Genomic DNA, 17,111 nt, shown 5'->3' with positions numbered 1-17,111 from the left:
AGAACCTGCCTTTTTTTTTTTAAAGGGTCCCTTTTAAAAAGGCACCAATAATGTGAATAATGACAAAACCGATTACTCTTATCCATGTCTCAAAGGCATTGCTAGCATATGCAATTGAAAGTAAAGAATTAGGCCTTCCAGTTGTCTCCTGTTTATACCTCAGAGGAGAAACAGAGAAAGACAAGCTACAAATGTCGCTGCCCCATTCCTGATGTTAAAGGCTTTACTGGAAGACAGAAGAAAGTATATGTTACTGAAACCTGATGCTGTATAGAAATGCACTTTGGATTCTGAGGTATCCTCTTAGATATTCTTCTATCTTTAAATAAGAAACTAAGGGACTGGTTTGGGCTTGGGAGTCATGGAAGACTTTGACTTGAAATAGGAAGTAGCTTTCCACCCATGCCTCTAAGCCAGGAGGAGAAAGAGAGAGTCGGTAACGTACTGCAAGAATTTTGCCCATTATATAAATTACACACAGGCTGACAGATTCCTCAAGTCAACTTAATCTGTTTTCTTCTGTGCCCGGAAAGAGAAAATGACCATTTAATTATTGGGAGAAAAAATTATCCTACTAATTGAGAGAGTCACATTAGTGCAATTTAGTTTATAGTTTGATTTATTTGAGGAACATGGATGCAGTTGAGCCAGAGATGTTATTTAATGTTTAATTGGATGGACTCAGAGTGAGAAGGCACCGAATGTCCTCATCAAAACAAGAACGGTCTGTGTGCTTTGCTGGTGCTTTGCTGCTTTATACAGGACAAGTGCACGCAGTTTTCGTAAAATTGATCCTGCTTTGTTCATACATGCCTCAATCATCTGTGTTTTTACTTTTCTATGCTTACAATGACCTGTATTTAACTTTGCATCCTGGGGAAGTTATGCAATAACTTCTAAGAGCAATAACTTCTCAGGGCAAATGCTTATAAGAGCGTTTTCCAGATATAGACTATTTCCATTACTTCCTGAAATGCAGCCTCGAGGTGTGAACCGTGCCCACTGACACCCATGGTTTTATTTTCACTGCATCACCTGAGCACAGGATAGCGATACTGCGATCTAGGCGGACACCGCAAATGTGGGGCTGGGAAAGGAGTCAAGCCAGGAGCAATTAAATGTTGGCCTATTTTAAGAAGGGCTTTAAGAAAAAAAAAAATCATGGATTTACTTTTAATATTGTTAGTATTTCTCATTAGGAAATGTAATACTCTACAGCCACCACAGTTAAGACATACAGTGGCTTGGGAACAACCCCATGAATAATGCAGACCATTACCAGTCTGTATTTTGAAACAAACAAAAATATTAACAAATCTCACTCGGACTGGCTCTGATGTCAACTAGCCACTTAGCAATTAAAGTTTTAATTGCTCCACAGTTAAATTTACAACTACAATGTAATTAGCACGTAGAGTTTAATTTGCCAAAGCAGGGCTCTGGCCGAGGGTCCGAGGGCTCGGGGAATGTGTGGTGGGGAGCAGGGCAGCAAGGGAAGCTGTTCCCTCTTGGATTTCATAGGAAAAGCTTCTTTTCCCAAAGTCTTGGTGCATCTCCCTGAAATCATGCAAACCAACTCCGGTTTTCAAACTGTCTTGAGTTACAACCAAAAGCTCTATGTATAAAACTGCGAAATTGGCTGTTTCAGAGCTTTCATGGAGCTGCCCTTGGTGGTGGGGTGCAACATCATCCTGGTGATTTGAGGCTGCTATTTTTGTAACACACTCGTTTTTTTTCAAAGCAATGCTTTACTGGTAGCAGCCTGGACTTACTTGTAGCTGCCGAAGAGGAACATCATGCTTACTATGAGGCTTCTGTTCGTTGTTCGGAGGAGTTGCATCTATTGGAGTTGAACAGTGCATTTAAGCACAAGTAATAGTGCAAACAATGTTCCAAGAATATATTAGGAGGCAGCAAGAATGGATGAATTTAGCTGCACCTACCACAAATAATTTTCTGTTTCCTCAGCTAATTTACAAGCTGCTAAGAAAAGTTGCGAGTTCTGGTTGACAAGTGAAAAAATGGATGGGAAAGAGGGCAAAGCGTTTGGCAATGCGGAAATTTTATGCCTAGGTGAATGGCATTTACGTAAAAATTTTGTGTGAAGGAATGAGGATAAGGCTTTAGCTCATATTGTCCAGGAGGATCACTGGGGAAAAAATAAACGCGGATAAAAGGGGAAGGTTGCAGGTCTTTGAATCCAAGGAATGAGGGTAGAAAATTTCCATCATAAAAATTTCTTTTGCCAAAGGTGGGATGTGATTCAAATAACAGAGCCTGGAAAAAAGAAGCAAAGAGCCTCCTGTTTAATTGAGACTTCTGAGCATCTGCCAAACGCAAAATATTTTGAATTATGCATGGTTAAACTGACTTCTGGCAGCTGTTTCTGTTGGGAGCAGGCTGGTGGCTTCTGGAGGTATCATTCTGTTCTGTATCCTCACACCGGTCACCTTCTCATGTTCATTGTGAGAAAGCCAAATGGATGGCACTCTTTGAGACAGAGAATTGATTCATAAAACTTGCCTTGCTGAAAGCATGCGTCAAAACCACCAACGTGATATGGCAAAGGCCCACTTGTCACGTCCCACCTGGGGAGGAGTGACCAGGATTCGCAAATCCTCTCGGTGTGGATTAAGGTGGACCAACACTCACGGTCCATACACAAACACCAGCTTCAGTAGAAAGCTTTTATAGAGACAGAGATGGAGTACAAATATTCGATACCCACCAACCCTCTCACGATTATATCTACCCCAGCTATGCGGCTAAGCTACGCGGCTTTATGGAAAATTGAGGTAGGCTGTGCAGTACTCTTAACTACAGTTTAGCAGCTTAATAACCTTAGGAGAAGTGAAAGAGAGAGAGGGGAAGAATGAAAGAGGGAAGGAGAATCAGCAGTCCTGGATCCAGCGTTGGACCTGCCAATGGGGGTATTCAGTGGAGAGAGCCCCCGAGAGAGAGCGAGAGGCCCTATCTATAGATTTCAGTCTCTGGACTTCTGGAACCTTCTCTTGTCCCAGTTCCAGGAGTGGTAGAGATACCGGTGGAATTAAGAGGGGTGACCAGTCAAGCCAAGAGGAGCGATACCAGGGCTGTCCCCCCGGCAGCAGGTGTGGGGGGGGGACAGGAGGCTTCCCAGCCCCGGGGGTATGGGGCCGAGGCAAGGCCGCCCTGCCTCCACAGGGCTCCCTCCCTCACCCTGGCTCCAGGGGCTGCCCGGTCCTGGGTCCCAGCGACCGTCGCTCTGCGTTGTGGTGTTAGCACCCAGGCTGTTTGAGACATCTCGTTGTTTTCCTCTAGCAGTTCTCTACACCATTTCACTGCTTGTAGGACCATTAATGAAATAACTCATCAGTCAGATGATATCAGGGCATATTTTGTCCGTGTGGGAATGGAGAAGAATAGGGACTTGAAGGGAATCCAAAGTATAGCCACCAAAATACAGCTGCCAGCCTTTACTTTTGATAGGTCTTACATGCTAGAGAAGACACAGAGATTTTTATTTTCTTTTATGCTCTGTCTATGTGAAAAATAACTTGCATTGTCCTCCATCAGTATGGAATAGTTTCTTACAGCTGACATAAAAATGCATAGTTTGGATGCAAACTAAAGCTTCACAAAATCAGCTCAGCCGTAAATTAAATATCAACGTTGAATTCAATAATGCTCAATACTTCGGCAGAAGCGCAGCATTTTCCAGTCTTTTCTTCTTGCCTCGAGTAACGCATCACTTGCATTATTTAGTATTTGCTTTACGGAGATGTCAAAGGAAGTTGCAAATTTATCTCCATTAACTGATCAATATTGTATTGCATTTCTTTTGGTTTCTTTATCTGGTTGATACATGAAAGAAACCAATTTATTTCCTACATGGAAAACTGCACTGTGTATGCTGCCAGCTAGGAAAAGAAAACAGGTAAAATTCCTTCTGTTTATAGCTGTGTTAGACCCTTTATTTCCATGAGAGGTGAATTTGGCTCACGGTCTGGCGAGTTTATTGTTAGGTGTTTAATGTTCCAGATTGCTTAATTACACAACAGGAGAATGAGGGACTTTCTCCAGTACAATAAATTGTAATTAAACAGCACATTTATTACTAAACGGTACTGAAAGAGAAGCAGCCCACCCATATCTCTTCTCTTGCTGTAGTGTCACAGATCGAATACCTTCGCCTTTCAATTCCAGCCTTCCTCAGGCTACTGTCCTGTTCAATCTTTCTTTTATGTACTTCGGAAAAAAATAGATCTATTTTCTCCTGCAGCAGCTGAGATTGTCTAATGAAGTCTCTCACGGACTGTTTTGTAGCTTGGTAGAAGAATACAGCTGTCTGAGGACGACGGGGGAGCTGCTCAGCTCTGGTATCAGAAGCAATGCAGAGCTTTGGAAAAGGGGAGAAAGAGCAGCAGAGTTGGGCCTCTGCAGAGCAGAGCCTTGTAGCTGGTGGTGGTGGACCAAGGCAAAGGTTACTCAAGTGGCTTCTTGCGCTCTGATCACCTCTTGAACCAGTCGGTTCATTCCTGAAGCTCTTCTATTCGGCTGTGTCCAGTGGTTGTGAAGCTTGAGATCAAGGAGCAGCTTGTTCTTGCAAGGGAGCCTTTCGAGGACAACCCTATGGCACCCTGTTAAAAACTAGGAGGGGCAGTGGGGAAAGACAGTGTACTTTAACCCAGTTACTTTAACCCAGTAACTTTAACTTGGGTTACTTGCGGTGCAGAGGTGGACCAGGCTGCGGTGGACTTTGTGCCCTGGGCTTAGCGTGGGGGCAGAAGCGGTGCCATTGTGAGCTGCTGTTTGCAATAGTAATGCATCCCCAGTGCCAAGGCACTGCCTTTTGGTAGCAAGAAGGTCACTTGGGACTAACCCAGAGCTGCCATTCAGTCACAAGGCGGGAATATAAAAGACAGCCTCGCTAAGGCATTGCTCGCCTTCCTACGAGTGAAACCTTCCTGTTGAAGAACGCTGTGGGTCTGCGTGAAGAGTTTCATCAGTGCTTTGCATGTACAGAGGTTACTTTCATGTTCAAACTGATTTAGGGAGGCTTTTCTGAAAAAACGTCATTTCTGTCATTGTCACATTATTGCATTCCTTCTGATTGTTTCAAGTAGAAACAGGAGAAATTTTATAATAGCCATTTCATCTGTGAGTAGTAACTTTATATTCAAATTTGCAAAATAAGAAACGGGCGCTGGAATCAAAACACTTCTTTAGCAGAACCGGTAGAAAATGCTTTTAAATGACTGCATATGGAATTAATATTCTTTAGCTTTCAAAAAAGCAAGTTTTGGTTTTGTTTTGACAAACAAGGCCTGTGCATCATTTCACATTATACTTCTGGAAGAGTCGGGTTTTGTAGCAAGAAATGCACCCAGAGTCTTGTGTGTCTTCTCTGCAATCTATGCTTCAAACGTCTTTACTAGGAACAAAACTAATTTGAATGCAAATGTTAAATGAGCATTTAGATAATTCTTGGTTTTATGTAAACAAAGCACTTTTAAATTGCTAAGCAGTTAAGAATAGTTATTGGTAACTGCCTCCAAATTTGAGCAGTTCCCATATAGAAAATCCTTATTGAATTAATCAAAACAAATGCTTGTTGTCTTTTTTTCTGACTAATATCCAAACCCTTACACCATCTTGGGTCATGAGAAATTTTAACTATAATATTTCACTTAATGTCAATGGCTTTTTGGGTTTGCTGTAAAACAGAAAGTATATTGAATTTGAGCAATTTGCTTGCCCAAGGATTTCCTGAAGCTTACAATTTTCTGCTCAACTCTGTAGCTGCTGCTTGAAACTCAAAGGTGACAGTGGGTGGTGGGATAACTACATACAAATGTAAATAACGTCTTCCTTTTGGAAGCTGACCCCCTCTTCTGTAAGTGAAATTAGTTTGCTTTGGTTTTGTTTTTGTAGAACGTGATCTTACATATTCTTGCCTGTATCCACAATATTGTGCTGGGAAATATTCTCCATGCTTCTTAAATGAGCATTTTAATTTCATCACCAATATGCTTCTTGTATACTGGGGGAAATGGTTGATGCAGTAAAAAGGTCATGAAGACTGTAGTAAAATAATCTGTGCAATATTGTGTTTTCCATCTCAAATGTCGAAGTCCTTTGCCATAATCAGGCAGGAATTTGTCATCAAGGTACGGCGACGAGAGCTCAATTTTGTACATGTGAAAAATAGGCTGTAAATTGATTGGAGCTGAGCTAATATTTTTGTGTATTAGTCCAGTGAGCTCTTTCCAACCCCAAGGCAGTCCTTTCCAGCATCGTCACTCCCTTGTGGGGATTTTCATCTCCTCTTACTCTTAACCCTTGGAGACCATCTGTGGATGATGAAGTATTGACTTGTAATCATGCATGATCATGAGTGAGCCACTTAAATTTTTAATACGGTGAGAAGTGCTTCCCCCGAAAAAAAACCCACTGAGCTGTAAGAATCAGAACCCAGCTTCTTATTTTTAAGTCCTTATAAGAAAATAAATGGGATATGGGAATATATGTAGCTTTTTTACAAAGATGAATGGTCAGCACGGATTGCTTTGGGAAGCAACAGATGACATCTTGAGCAGTGAGACGTATCTCAAACCAGTTTTGAATAATGTGATCTATTTGTGCATTACTGTTCTGATTTGGCTGTCTTTTCTCTGGAACTGGTTACGACTCCATGAGCTAAAAGTGAGGTAAACTCATTCCCTTTGCAGATATTTGTTGTAGAGCTTTTTGCAGAAATATCCCCATTTCAGCTCTGATGAAACTCAGTTCTATTAAAAAAGAAATGTATTCTTCGAAATCATTTAGGAGTCTCTGAAGTGTGTAAGGCACCAGTAAAGGTTGATTTTGCTCATTCTTGAGATAAATGTCTGGGTTTGTGCTTCATATTAGATTGATACTTACTATGAACAAATGAATCAAACATTTATAAAAATAATAATAAAAAATAAATTTACTTTTAAAGGAAAGTTAGCCAATACAAGGAGTGGAATTGGGGTCCATTTGAAGCTAACAATAAATCAGCAACCTCAGAATTTAATTCTGAGGGTTACTTATTAGCCCTGAAGTATTACATTGCATATTTTAGTATTTCTGTGATGGCTTTACTGTGTGAATATAGGTGAATGCATTCTTGGCAGACCTTTGATGGGTGCTAACTGTGCAGTGTCAATGGCTAGTATTAATACTCAACATGACGGATGCCATATCCTTATACTCCCCTTTGCCTTTACACATTGCCATCCTATGTATTTCTCCCTGCCACGATGGGAGCCTCAGAGCTGTGCATGCTGCGACTGCCAGCCCACTGTAAGTGGCCAGCATCTCCCAAAGGAAATGGCATTGTGTCCTCCTTATGTATGTGTGTGTGTGGATGTATCTCTGTATTTATGTACTTGTATAAGTAATCAATCATAGGTATATTTGCTGCTTTACTAGTGATAATTTTAGAGAGACTGTTAATATTGAAATCTATACTTGCTTTCTGGTAGTAATTTTATAGTAGCATTATATGTATGTGTATATATATATGTAGACACACTTCCTTATTAGTAGTAACTTGCAATAAAGCAATTTTAATAAACACCACCCCCCGCCAACGGTCTGTGCTTCTGTATTACAGAATACACTGCTGCAATCTTTACATACCCACAGGCCAGATAACCTTTAGGTCATGACATTTATCAAACAGTAATTTTTAGTTTCATAAATAACAAGATTTTTTTTTAATTTAATATTTTTAATCAGCAATAGATCTTGATCTGTTCCACCAGACAATGTAAGACCTCTCTCCCTCCAAAATACTTTGTGCCCTTTAAAGGCACCCTTTAAAGTTGGCTTTGCCTTAATAAAGTACCTTCTTCTGTTCACCTCTATGTAATGTTACCCTCTTTCTTTATTCTGCTATGGAAATATTTGAAGTTTTCTGCTCAATTTGAATTACCTTGTTATGTGTCTAGTAGGTATATGGTGTCTACGCTTATTTCAGAGTCTTCAAAGTTTGATTTTTCTTGTTGGTGTGTCGTTTTGGTAGAGTAGCAAGGCTAGACTGGAGTCATTCTTGCTTTGAGGGGTATCGTGGGTATAGTGGTGTAGATTTACACGTGTATACATAGGGCTGACAGAACTGTGTTTTAGAGTGTGTATATTATGTAGGAGAAGTTTCTATTTGTGATGGTGGTTTTGCTTTGTGGTGAGTACCTCTGGATTCCCTCTGCAGGAGGTAGGGTTGTATAATCTCTTTTGAGATTAATTGGCATTATTGATTTTTGCAAGCGTTTGAGACCCAGTTTGGTATCAAATATATATATATATATATTTTGGGGCATCTACCACCTCTCTGGGCAACCCGTCCCTATACATATATATATATATATATATATATATATATCTCAAATATTTGGACATACAAATGCAGATAGGACAAGGGTTTTAAACTAAAAGAGGGTAGATTCAGACTGGATATAAGGAAGAAATTTTTTACAATGAGGGTGATGAAAGACTGGGACGGCTTGCCCAGAGAGGTGGTAAATGCCCCATCCCTGGAAACATTCAAGGTCAGGTTGGATGGGGTTCTGAGCACCATAAACTAGTTGAAGATGTCCCTGCTCATCGCAGAGGGGTTGGACTAGATGACCTTTAAAGATCCCTTCCAGCCCAAACTATGCTATGATTCTATGAGATAGCCGTAGGACGGGTAAGAGCCAGTAAGTGCTGACGTTCCCTCTTGCCACATACAGACCCACAGAGAGCAAGTCAGTGATGACCTGGGGGCTGGTGGAGCAGGATTCCTTAACCATCTGCTTCCCAGTTCGGGGTGAGAGGAGGCTTTTTAGTGACTGATAACATTTGAAATTCTCACTTTTCTGTCTTGCACTTTTTGTTACAGCCTAAATGGTGGTCGCAGGCACGATAACCCCACGTTCCCCCCCACGCGTGTACTCTGCTTCTTGTCGTGGCATCACTTTTGTGTGTGCACGAGGTGGTGGGGCCATCTTAAATTCCTTCCCTTCTCCTGGCTCTTGTTCCTCAGATGTCCTTTGAAACCCTGAGATTGGCCCTGCGCTGCTTTCTTTCCATTCAACCTTTGCTTTTAAATTCCCCTCCTGTGTCTCCTCCTGGTACAGTATTGGTAAGCAGATAAAGCAGACTTGCTCTCATATGATGAAATGTTCAAAAAGGAAAGGTACGCTGAGATGGGAATTAAATAATGGCCATGGGTCAAAGTAATTTTCCTTTTGATAATAGCTGTGTTATTCATGGATGAGTGTTCTCGGGGATTAGTTTCTCAGTGAAAATGAGCAAAATTACTCTGTGGTTTTCACGTGTGGTGTTAAAGACCTAAATCTTTTCCTTTTTTAACACAAAAATTGGAGAAAATTTCACCTGAAAGTGTAATACATGAAACAAAGTTCACATTGAGCTTAGTGTACTAGTATTTCCTGACTGTACAGATATTCCTCTAAGAAAACTCAAGCGTTGAAAGCTTATATATGCAAAGGTGGTTTTTAACCTTTTTCTGTGTTTATGCACTCTCTTTCATAATACATTTAATTGGTTTTCAAGTTGTAGGACTCCTGGTGGTTTTTTTCACAGTATAGTCGAATACTTTTTAAAACTTAAGTCTGAAAGAACTTTCCCTTTTAAGATGGTCTTTTTTTTCTTTCTTACAGATGGGAAGGTTGAAGTGACAAAAGAAGGCGTGAAGCTGTGCACCATGGGACCTGGCAAAGTCTTTGGGGAGTTAGCCATCCTCTACAACTGCACCCGAACAGCAACTGTCAAAAGTAAGATCATTTGTGAACTTTGATGTTGCCTTGGGATTTGGTTGGGAAGTAGGGTTCTTCTCATCTCTCCTTTGGAGCTGCAGCCTCTGTTAGATGTTCCACTTTCTTAAGTAATTAAACTCTTTATGGCATGGATTATAGTATAGAATTTAGCCACTGTGAGCAGGAAGAAGATGGAAAAGAAGTGCTTCACCAGATTCTTTGGCTCAGGTTTGTTCCTGGAGGGAATCTCCTATATTAATAGAGCAGTTGATGCTACCTTATGCATATGAGCCTGTAGCTAATACCATAGCTTTTCTTATGATTCCTGCTGAATCTCATGATATGGGTGTTGCTTAGAAGACCATATCTGACCCTTGTTAAGTTTAAGTCTTCAAGGGGAACTCTGTAAGTAAAGCTTATGTATTTTTTCAGGACAAGTCATTGTTTTTCCCCTAAACTGACTAAACAAAATGGGGGGAAAAAACCTGGATGGCACTGATCTCCTGCTCTAAGTCTTTGGCGCTTCTCCTGTAATCTGGTTTCTTTTATGAATGTTTTGGAGAAAAGCCTGGGTTGTACAATAAGTAGAGGGAAATCACTTTGCTACGTACAACATAAATATGTTTTTATTTAAATTTAGATTAATAGTTGAGATTTAGAGTACGTGATATTATAGTCCTCCTTGATCTTGAGGGATAAGAGTTTATGGTGACATCTTAAACAGAGAGATTTTATAGGAGATGATAAATAGTTCTGTGGTATAAGATGCTGTGGGGGAGAAGTTAGAAGGGTACAGATGGAATAGAATAGTACAAAGACAAACAAGTGGTACCAAAATAATGAGGCATGTGAGTCCCTGTTCAGAAGAAAGCCTTTTAGAAATACCTAATTTTGCTTCAAAAAGAGAGAGAACAAATAGGCAGAAATGACAAAACCGGAAAAGATAACTAGATTTTTTTGTGAAGAACATGCTGTTCTCCATAATCCTAAAGAATGTGACTGATGTACTCTATTTTCACCTGCACAAAACTTGCCTTTTTACAAGTACGTTTATTGCAGGTAGATCCTTGGCTACAACATAGTCATAGAATCATAGAATGCTTTGGGATGGAAGGGACCTTTGAAGGTCATCTAGTCCCTCCCCCCTGCAATGGGCAGGGACATCTTCAACTAGATCAGGTTGCTCAGAGCCCCATCCAACCTGACCTTGAATGTTTCCAGGGATGGGGCATCTACCACCTCCCTGGGCAACCTGTTCCAGTGTCTCACCACCCTCATCGTCAAAAATTTCTTCCTTATAGCTAGTCTGAATCTACCCTCTTTTAGTTTAAAACCATTGCCCCTTGTCCTATCACTACTGGCCCTGCTAGAATGTCTGTCCTCATCTTTCTTGTAGGCCCCCTTTAAGTACTGAAAGGCTGCAGTAAGGTCTCCCCGCAGCCTTCTCTTCTCCAGGCTGAACAACCCCAGCTCTTCCAGCCTTTCCTCACAGGAGAGGTGTTCCATCCCTCTGATCATTTTTGTGGCCCTCCTCTGGACCTGCTCCAACAGGTCCATGTCCTTCCTGTGCTGAGGACTTCAGAGCTGGATGCAGTGCTCCAGGTGGGGTCTCACCAGAGCAGAGCAGGGGGCAGAATCCTCTCCCTCGACCTGCTGGCCACGCTTCTTTTGATGCAGCCCAGGATACGGTTGGCTTTCTGGGCTGCGAGAAAGTCAGTTCATCAGTGACACAGCTTATGCTTCGGAGTAGTCCAAATGATTAGTAAATGCTTTGGAGTAATCCCAAATGATGTAGCAAATGTGCATATTGCACAAGTTGCACCCAGCCCCACAGAGACAGCCCCAGCCCCAGAGACCTCCGGGCTGCTTCAGACAGTGTGTTGTGCTGCTCTTCTATAAGATACTCTATCTCCTTCCCCCTAGTCCACCAAGGAGAATATGAGCATGAATGGGAAGCGGGTCTTGATCCACCCTCTCCTCCCCATACCTTCCTGCCCTGTAGTTGCATTATCCATGTAGCTGTACAGCCTGTTTTTCTGTCCACTTAAAGGTTTGGGGGATTGGTGATGGCGATGAATTCAGATAAGCTGCAGGCTTATGTGATAATACAGTTATATAAAGTTGGAAAGAGGGGGAGATGGTCGAATCTTAGAAAAGGAAATGAGTGGATGGTTATTGTTTAGTTCCTTTTAGAAATGCAGTGCTAAAAGGGTCCTGATCCAGTGGTACCATGAGCACTACATCATGTAATCCTGCATAGTCAGACTGTTCTTGTGTCCATTTCAACCTGTTTGTACAAGTGACTCCAACAGGAAATAATACTGGCAGCAGTTTTTACTATCAGTTTTGCTATTACGTGCTTTCTCATCTACTAAGTCTCTTCTCTTGAGCAAACTTCCAGCTTGCCACTTGGCACTTAATTTTACCGAATCCTTTTTTCCTGGTTAAATTGGGGGCAGTAGTAAGGTCACTGCTGTAATCGTCCTCAGAGAGATCTTTCTTCAAGAAAGAGGTGTCTTCATTCGTTGTTATACTCTGTTCTTTTCCCACCGGCATCGTAAAATTATGATAATTATGCGTCTTCTTCTGCCGGCAGCTGTCGGGCATGTAATCTTGTTTCCAACACCAGCAAGTGACTTTTAGGTATTTTCTCTCTTACAATTGCACAAGTAAGTAGCAGTTGTGATTGTAATTGGCTTTATATCCTTTCAAGTACAGTGGCACGCAAGGTCACAGCTGGACTTCGGGGAACCATTTCAGCTAGACCTAACTGAACAGAGGTCTGGGAGGTGTGCGGATCAATTTAGGGCACATTACTGACTTCAATCGTTGCTGCTGCTGCTAACAGACAGCTTCAAACATCTGTTTGTTCTTTTGACTAAATGATAAATAAATGTTATAAATCTCTAGAAAGGTGAATGCTAGTAAATATTCCATTAAGTCTGATGATAACTTTGATCATTAAAAGGTTTATTTCAGAAGAAATGAACAGTTGATAATTGTAATGAGAATAGACACCCAGTCAACACTGATGCTGGAGGTGGTGAAGATATGTCAAGGGGCATCATCCAGCTTTCATTTAGAGAAACACTTTAAGCCAGGGCTTCCCAATTTTCAGGAGATAGATTTCCATTACCTCCAGAGTGTCAGAAGTGGTTTTTGATGTGCCTGCCAATACTTCGTTACAAGGACGTTAAGTATTTCTTTTTGAAAAATGAAGTTGCAGCAAAGACTCAATGAAGGATGCATTATGATAGTGTGAAGCTCAACAGTGCCTTTGGGCTGTAATGATGTGTCAGCTGTGTTGACATCTCTTGCTGTAACTCGCTTGTACGTGTACTCTTGCTTTGGCTTTGTAAATAATAAAGTTTTTAGTGTCATTACTCGCTGCATTAGTCTACACGGGCACTTCAGCTGGTGCTCGCTCTGTAGGAGATTGCAAACTCAGCATGTGATCCAAATATTAAAAATATGCTGTGTTTTTGTTGTTGTTTTTGTTTACCTCTGCTCTGGCTGACTACTTTCTCCCTGTAACTCGCTGCCACCTATGTAGGTTAATAACAGGCTGAAATCTCTGCGTTGGTTGCCTGTTAGCACCTAGGCAAACATCGTGGCTTGCTGAGGTTGGGAGCCTGCTGCCCTTCTCTTCCTGTCCGCGGGTATAGCATTAGCGCAAGAGTCTAGTGATGGTAAAGGAGGCTGGACAAGAGATGTGCAGGTGCACCTTGGCTCTACCCACACCACCCAGCTCAATATTAGCTCCGTTAATTAGGAATCTTTCTTGTACACCAAGAAAAGATTTTGTCTTGCTCATTGGCAAGCAAACAGGATTTCCAAGTGTGTTATCACAAGAGTCTGAAAGAAGCAAAAATGTATTAAAATTCAAATGTGGTTTTGTTTATTAGTAACATGGGTGATAGAAGGAACTATGAGATGTCAGAAAAAAACCAAAAAGGATAAAAAAGACCCCAGTTGAATTCAGTTTGTATATAAAACTTTGTAATTCTTCATTTGATAGCACAAAAGATCTTCGTAGTATGTGGAAATTTATTTGCTGTTAATATTGTGCAGTAGTTCTCATTCCTCTTAAAGAATAATCTGATGAGCAGAGTTAAGTAGTATTTTTGCAGGCAGTTTTGGGGAGCACTGATTTTGTGAAAGGAAATCATGCACTAGCGATATTGTATTTATTTGAGAGGTGGCCTTAGCATCTGAAATTATGTTCTCTTGGGGGCAAAATTCTAATAAAAACTTCCCACAAAAACATCTTGATGCAAGGCTGCTGGTTTCAGTGGTGTTATACTCAACACCAGTCCATGTTTTTAGGAAAACAATATTAGTGAAAAAAAGAAGGCACAAGCTGAAGTTGTTAAACTGTAAATTATGTAAACCTTTTTTCTGGTGAAACTAAGGGTGTTATCAGCAATGCTAATGGTACAAAGCTCAGTGCCGCATAGTGTGATTAAGGCAGTATTTTATCAATTTGGTGCCAAGCTTGGTTGAGTTTGAATTTTCAACTACTGTTTTTTTTTTAATGGAGTGCTATGAAAATAATTCCCTAGCTTGCTAGCTGCAGCTCCAGAAATTACCCTAACTTTACAAGGAGCTTGGTAACGTGGATAATTTGCAATATAAATAAAGCAACAGTCAGTTGCCAGTGAAAACTGCAGAGACTCATAAAAGCCTTTGAGAAGGATGTTGCATTCGTATGTTCTCTTCTAAGAATTATGGGAGCTCAGGTAAAGTTTGTTCAGCTCTTCTTAAAACAATCACATATGTCAGAAAGAAGTTGACTTTAGATACTCAGCCATTGGATTACAACCTTTCTGATATTACTTATAGGTATGAAACCCAGGTTGGTCAAGCCAGAGATGATCAGGTTGCAGATCAGTCTGGTGTGCCTAGTGGGGGATAAATGTATATATCCCTGGAGAAAGTAATTTAAACTCTCCCTTGCACTGCCTGTATTTTTTTTCTGACCTTTACGGTTTTTGCCAGGTAATGTGACAAAGTAGAATAGGATTATTCCTTCAAGGGAAAGACAACAGGAGAAAATGATGTTGAGGATAACAGACAACATGTAGCAGAACTTTTTTTCCCTTCTTCTCGTTCAGTAGGCAGGAGCATCTTCAGTATGGTATCTCTGTGGCTCAGGAGATACAAGCGTAGGGAGGTCCTGGCCATGCAGCACAGGGCAGTGAAATTTTAACCAAGAGACAGTCTAATCAAAGAGAGAATAGTCTGAGATGGGAAGAGCAAAATGAAGAATTCATACAACACCTGGGTTCATTGTGTACCTGAAACATCAACAGGCTTGCTGACCTCAATGGCAAAAATAAGAGCTGGTTATGGAAACAGGGCAAAAAAGAGGAAATAGGGAATGATTTATCTTGGTGTGTTTTGACACTTCCTGGATTATTAGTTATTTTTAAACAGTAAGGAGTACAGTGGCATGGTGTAGACAGGAATGACCAACCATGGAAGGTTTCAGTCCAAGGTCGGGCATGCTGTGTCCTGCCTGGTGGCATGCAGGAAAGCACCCACCTGACACAACCCTGGTGTGAAATGATATGTTGTCGTTCTTCTCTACACATACATCTTTTCTGAGTGAAAATAAGAAGGTCCAGAAGCCAGGCTATGTACTTGATGGACAAATTCTGGTACAGTTTGGGGCATTTCAGGCGCTGCAGCTTGCTGTTGACTGTAGAAACCAGCCAAGGCAGCTTGTTCCTTTGAACTGTGCTTTTCATGTGGAAATGGAAATAAAATGACTGAGAGAAAGAAAATAAATTTGGATTTGGTTTTGGGTGTGGTTAAGTATCAAGTCAGTGCTAAAACTGGTTTCCTTCCCATACAGTGATTTTTTTTTTTTCATCTTGATGCCGTTCTGGTGCCTCAAGATTCAAGTCACCGCATCAATTCTGAGAGCTGTGGCAATTCTGACTATCTGTACAAAAGCTTTAAGGTTATTGCTTATCCTGACCTTTCTTTTGACTTATTTTCAATCATGTGAACTTCAGCTCGTTTCTGGTGGTGCAGCAAAGCTGAGCAAAATATTGCAAGCAAGGTACCATCAAAAATAATTGGCAGGGGAAAGACATGTTTTCCAATGATGAGTGAGAATGATGCTGATGGTCTTACAGAGAAAGCTGGTTCAGGGAGCGATGAGGCTGTGAAGGAGCAGATATGGGGCTACTTGGTGGTCTATTTGTAAGCAGCACTTTACTGCTTTGCGTTTTGAAGAGGTCATGAGCTTGCAGAACTGCATTGCATATACTTTGTTTCTCCCATTTCTGTGTGTGACCTTCCCCCCCCCCCCCCCCCCCCCCAGCTGTGCATATTGACTTCTGATTATTATTTCAGGATTTTTTGGACAGGAGGGTTTGATCCTTACTGCTTCAGGAGTTTGAGGAACACAGGCTTTCACCACCGAGAAGTCTTTAGTATAGAAAGTTACCAATCCTATCTGGCAAATAGATGCTTTCTGCTGTACATTACATTTTCTACCCCTGGTAACACAGAAGGAGAGGTAGTGTCTTATTCTGACTTAAACGCTATGACCCAAAATTTGAAAGTTTCAGTCTTTGTTCTTTTTTCCCCCTTTCAGTATTTCTAACATAAAAGGTCTGAAAGGAAAGAAAGTCCCATATAACCAGTTCCTAAGAATCATGAGACTGAAATAAAAAATTACTTCTAAATAAGGAAGGTGCAAGCTCTGGCAACCTATTATTTGATTCTCTGAAGAAACGCTTTATCTATCCCATTTTATTGGATCAGTGTTTTAATTTCAAGGCTACTGTGTTGAAACACACTGAAGTTCCTGGGTTAGGAGCAACTGCAATTTGAGCTGAAGAACAAGTGAGGGATGAGTGCAGCTGCTATGTGACTCTGCTGGGTTATAAAGCACTGGCCCTGCCTCCAGAAATAGTCAGTGTGGATTTTCTTTCTTTGATTTGAGCTGTTATTAAAAACAGGAAATCCGTAGCTCTTGCTTGCTGCTTTCTTAAATGCGCTCACCGTTGGGGTGTTTGCGTTGCCGTTGTGCTGGAAAAAATCTGCCTTGTCTCTCAAAGTATTTTAATTAGTGCTTTTAATTCAAATGAACTTTTTTCTTTTTTCCTTTTCTTTGGATTTTGTTTGGTTTTTTATTAACAATATGGTTTGTTTAGTTTGCCTGCCTTCGGCATCTTCAGCATTTTGTCAGTCTTTTCAGGGTGGAAAGTGTTGCAGTTTAGGCGGTTTTTTCCTTACATCTTTTTATGTGGCTCATTTGACTGGAATTGTTTGTTTTCCTTTTTTTACCTTTTTTTTAAACTGAATGTTTATCTTTTTCTTCCCCCCCTA

The 17,111-nt window shown here is 40.9% G+C and overlaps 1 protein-coding gene across 2 annotated transcripts in view; it reads left to right on the top strand.

Moving 5' to 3' along the window:
• The window catches only part of PRKG1 (protein kinase cGMP-dependent 1), a gene marked incomplete at its 5' end in the record, with an annotated part of 513,851 nt that overhangs the window by 185,892 nt on the left and 310,848 nt on the right, over positions 1–17,111 (top strand). For both annotated transcript variants that reach the window (XM_082311201.1, XM_082311200.1), the window contains one exon: positions 9,672–9,785. In XM_082311201.1, the coding sequence (XP_082167327.1) occupies positions 9,672–9,785 (114 nt within the window). The remainder of the gene's footprint in view (positions 1–9,671; positions 9,786–17,111) is intronic.

The sequence above is a fragment of the Platalea leucorodia genome, assembly GCF_965183815.1.
Source record: "Platalea leucorodia genome assembly, chromosome: 4".
In the NCBI taxonomy this organism is placed as follows: Eukaryota; Metazoa; Chordata; class Aves; order Pelecaniformes; family Threskiornithidae; genus Platalea; species Platalea leucorodia.
Note: the sequence above shows the minus strand (reverse complement) of the source record. Positions and strands in the feature narration are given on the sequence as shown.